This window comes from Alexandromys fortis, unplaced genomic scaffold (genome assembly GCF_014885135.2).
Source record: "Alexandromys fortis isolate MF-2015 unplaced genomic scaffold, M_Fortis_MF-2015_v1.1 scaffold_235, whole genome shotgun sequence".
In the NCBI taxonomy this organism is placed as follows: Eukaryota; Metazoa; Chordata; class Mammalia; order Rodentia; family Cricetidae; genus Alexandromys; species Alexandromys fortis.
The window spans coordinates 279,895-284,574 of NW_026068114.1; the positions used below are offsets into that span (position 1 = coordinate 279,895).

Genomic DNA, 4,680 nt, shown 5'->3' on the forward strand with positions numbered 1-4,680 from the left:
TTTTTTTAATGTTTACAACATTCTGCCTCGATGTATGCCCGCACACCAGAGAAGGGCGCCAGATCTCAGTACAGATGGTTGTGAGCCACCATGTGGTTGCTGGGAATTGAACTCAGGACCTCTGGAAGAGCAGCCAGTGCTCGCCCTTAACTTCTGAGCCATCTCTCCAGCCCCAAGAAACAAAATTTTAACACTCTCCTTTATTCTCTCAATGAGACTTAGGTAGCTGTGAAACCATTTTGTAAATATCTTATGAAATCCTTTATTTCCAGAGTATATTAGAAAACAAACAGCCTGGAAATTAGCAAATACATACATTTCAGAGCTAACTTTAAATGTTTTTTTTTGTTTGTTTGTTTTTTGTTTTTTAAAATGGGGCTAGAGAGATGAGCTGTTAATAGAACACATTGCTCTTGCAGGGGCCTGAATTCAGTTTCTAACATCCACATGGTTCACAATCATCATAACTTCAGTACCAGGAGATCCCCTGTCCTCTTCTGACCTCCATGGGCACCAGACATGCACTTGATGCACAAACACACATGCAAGTAAAATACCCATAGACATAAAAGAAGTAAATACATGTAAAAATGTTTAACGTTTTTATAACATTTTGTTTGTTTATTGTGTATGTAGGTGTGTGCATGAAATGGCACAGGTATGGAGGCACAAGCTGTAGGAAGTCTGTTCTTACTGCTGTGTGGGACCTGTGGGTCAAACTTAGATCATCAGGCTTGACAGCAAAGTTCCTCTGCCCTCTGAGTCATCTTGCCAGCCTGATCATCAGCTTCTGTACTTTATGATATTCTAAAAGCTACATGGTTAGGTTCCTAATGAAATGAAAAGCTTTTATTTATTTATTCTTTTCTTTTGTAGGAATATATATGTCCCAGATGTGAATCAGGCTTTATTGAGGAAGTGACAGATGATTCCAGGTATTGTATAAGCTTACGAGTAAACCAAACATTCTAGTATCAAAACTGTTTTCTCCTAGTATTGTCTGAGTGGATGGGAAGGAATTCCTTTTGTAGCTTACCTTCTGCTGGAGTAGAGACCGTGAGTGTGTGTGTGCACATGTACATAGACTCGAGCAAAGAGAATCTGGAAAGCAATGTGGTGATATGATTTTACCCATGACTCCTTGATTGTGTCACACCTAGGAAACCTCTAGCCATAGCAAAATAAATCCACTAAGTTTTCCTTCATTTCTTTGGGAGTCCTCTTGGATTACTAATTAATTTTTAATGACTACTCTGTTGCCTGAAGTTAAATTACTGTCACACATATTTGGTGGGCTGTGGAGTGATTTCTCATAAGGACTCTAATGAGACAAACAGTATATTCTAACCAGGGAAACTGGGCCACGCGTCCTTATGCAGATGAAGATTAGTGTTGTCAAGCTTTGCCATCTTGCTGCTGAAATATTAATATATGGGCTTGTTCTCTTGGCTTTGGTAAAGGTATAATATTGATTAAAAGGGAAATATTTTCTCTAAGTGATAATATATTTCTTGATTTTTATGAATAAACCATGTAATAATTTAATTCTAGCATTTGACCAATTGATGAAATACCAACTGCTTAAAAAGAATTTGTAATCTGAAGTCTCTTAATCTTGGAGTGGCTTTGGAGGTTTATGCCAGTTCATAATTCCTTTACATTGCTATTGGCAGAATCTAAAGTTGAAGGTCTCTTCCACAACCAGAAAAAACCTGCACATTTTAAAGTATGTACTGTTAGTTTTACTGCACTAATGGTTGATGATTCTATATGTAAATGACTTGAAGCTTCTGGGGCAGTGTGTAGCATGGGATCTAGTTTGGTACAAACACTTGAATGTTGATGTATTGGTTTTGGTTTTAAATAACATAATAATGCCAGCATTATGCCTGTGAGATTAGCATGACAGCAAAATTAGCAGCGTGTGGATGGCATGTTAACTTTGGATTTTTTCTTATTTGTGCTATTATAATTGCACCAAATATATATTTAAGGCATTTATGCTCTGCATGTGTTGAATAAAAAGTTTACTGGTTGTAGGGGAGTAACTTATGGATGTTCCCCTAAGTTTTAAAATAGTAATTCAGATTTCTTTAGACATAGAGAACTTTTATACAAAGTACAGTTATACCTGAGTATAATGACTAACTACAAGCTGGATACTTGGGGACTATGAAGTCTATTGATTCTATTTTCACTCAGTTCTTCTATTTGTGCCTGTAGAGGTCAAAGACTGGCAACCATTCAAATGTCAATCTTTTGGATTTTGAATGAAGTCCCCCCTCCCCTTTGGTTTGGTTTTTCAAGACAGGGTTTCTCTACAACTTTTTGAAGCCTGCCCTGGAACTTGCTCTATAGACCAGGCTGGCCTCGAACTCCCATAGATTCACCTGCCTCTGCCTCCCAAGTGCTGAGATTAAAGATGTGTACCACCGGGCTGGAGAGATGGCTTAGTGGTTAAGAGCATTGCCTGCTCTTCCCAAGGTTCTGAGTTCAATTCCCGGCAACCGCATGGTGGCTCACAACCATCTGTGATGAGGGCTGGTGCCCTCTTCTGGCTTGCAGACATACACACAGACAGAATATTGTATACATAATAAATAAATAAATATTTTAAAAAAATGTGCACCACCACCACCTGGTAAAATCAGTACTTTTAATGAGGGAAGAATTTTATTCTTAGACTTGGAGTCTTTCAGGCGATGAATTATTATTCTCTTCTATAAAATTTATAAGTATGTGCTGACTTTGTACTTAGCAGTTGCAGGGATTAGTAGTAGATGATAAAAATGAGCTGAGCCTGATGCTGTAAGCCAGAAATTCTAGTCACTCAGGAGGCAGAAGCAGGAGGATCATAGGACCATAAGGCTTTCCTGGGCTATAGAGTTCCCAGGCCAGCCTGGGCAACTTAGACCTGGTCTCTAAAGAAAAAGTAAAAAGGGAAATAGAGCTCAGTGGTAGGAGTGTTTGCCTTCCCTGTGTGAGGCCCTAGGTTCAACCCTAGTATCAGAAAACAAATCCCTAGGAGGAAATCTGCATGTAAATATAAGCCATGAGCCCTGTCTGCCTCCAGAATACTAGAGCACAGCTTGTGCATTGTCTTAAGGTTTGTAAATTTTATTAGAATATTGTAGTTTTATCATCCCTTTTCTTAGTTCTTTTGTTCTTAAGGTGCAGAAGAATTTTAAAGAAAAGAAATGTTGAAAGAGTAGAGTAAAGGGGAGTAGAGCTCTACAAGATAACAACTGAATTTCTGAAATCAGGAAGTAAAGACGAGAGAGAAGCCAGGCAAGGTGGAACACACTTGTAATCCCAGCACTTGGCAGGCTAAGGCAGACAGGATCATGAGTTTGAGACTAGTCTGGGTTACATAGTAAGTTCAGGACCAGTTTGAAGTATGTAGTAAGGCCGTGTCTCATAGAGAAATCACACACCTCCCACTCACTCCACCCCACCACTCAGGAAAGGATGAATCTTAGAAGCCTATTAGGTTTGTACAATAAAATATCTATGCAGTCATGCACTATGGAATCTGGTGGTTCAATTACTTATTTAGTATTAGATGTTACCAGTACTTTGTTGCACAATCGAAATAATTTTTTAAAAAACATTTTTAACTTCTGATAGAAACACAGTATCACATGGTTTCTTGTCAGAGTAAGGCTTGAGAATGAGTACAGAAAGAAAAATAATTTGCTTTTGGTTTTAGACTAACTAGGGTGTGTTTGTTTTCCTAGTGAGCTCAGCACAGTGCCTGGACTGATATTGTAATCCTGAAAATGAAAGTAGTTTGTAGTAGTTTAAAGGTTTTATTATTAGGATGGATGCTTGTATTTATTACGTGAAGAGATATCTAGCAGTTTTTTTTTGTTTTGTTTTGTTTTGGTTTTGGTTTTTCGATACAGGGTTTCTCTGTAGCTTTGGTGCTTGTCCTGGAACTAGCTCTTGTAGACCAGGCTGGTCTCGAACTCACAGAGATCCGCCTACCACTGCCTCCCAAGTGCTGGGATTAAAGGCGTGCACCACCACCGCCCGGCTTCTAGCAGTTTTTGTGATTAGTCTACCCTCCTTTCTCAAAAGGTTTAGCCAGTTTCTTCTCTGCAAATTTCATGGGCAGTGGGATTTAATTTCTTCCTATTCTTTTGGGTCCTTGAAAAGAGGTATTTTGTCACTTAGACATGTGCTATTAATTGAACAACTTTTGTTTTGGAGTTATAGGTATATGCCATCACAAGGTTTTCAGAGGTGAGGAATGCTTTTATTATGTAACACCTGACAAATAATAAATTCATATATATGAGGTATTCATAATAAAGCACAGTTTTTGACCTTTCAGTTTATATTTATGAAGGAGGGAAGGGCTGAAATTGTTGAGGGAAATTCTAGCTATTTATAACATAACAGAACTTAGAACCAGAGTCAGAGTACAGAGGATGTGGAGGAGTCATATTTGGTTGCTGAGTTCAGAACTGGTTAATGGAGGGTGTAGCCTTGAAGGGTGGGTAGGATAATCTAAGAATAGGATAGCCTATTCAAAGAAGAAATTCTTTTTTGTTGTTTTCCCTTCCCTTCCCTTCCCTTCCCTTCCCTTCCCTTCCCTTCCCTTCCCTTCCCTTCCCTTCCCTTCCCTTCCCTTCCCTTCCCTTCCCTTCCCTTCCCTTCCCTTCCCTTCCCTTCCCT

General features: G+C 39.0%; 1 protein-coding gene across 1 annotated transcript in view; it reads left to right on the forward strand.

Moving 5' to 3' along the window:
• Rnf115 (ring finger protein 115) overlaps positions 1–4,680 on the forward strand; it is a 79,050-nt gene that overhangs the window by 47,393 nt on the left and 26,977 nt on the right. Inside the window, exon 2 of the mRNA XM_050124758.1 lies at positions 877–935. Coding sequence (XP_049980715.1) covers positions 877–935 — 59 coding nt within the window. The remainder of the gene's footprint in view (positions 1–876; positions 936–4,680) is intronic.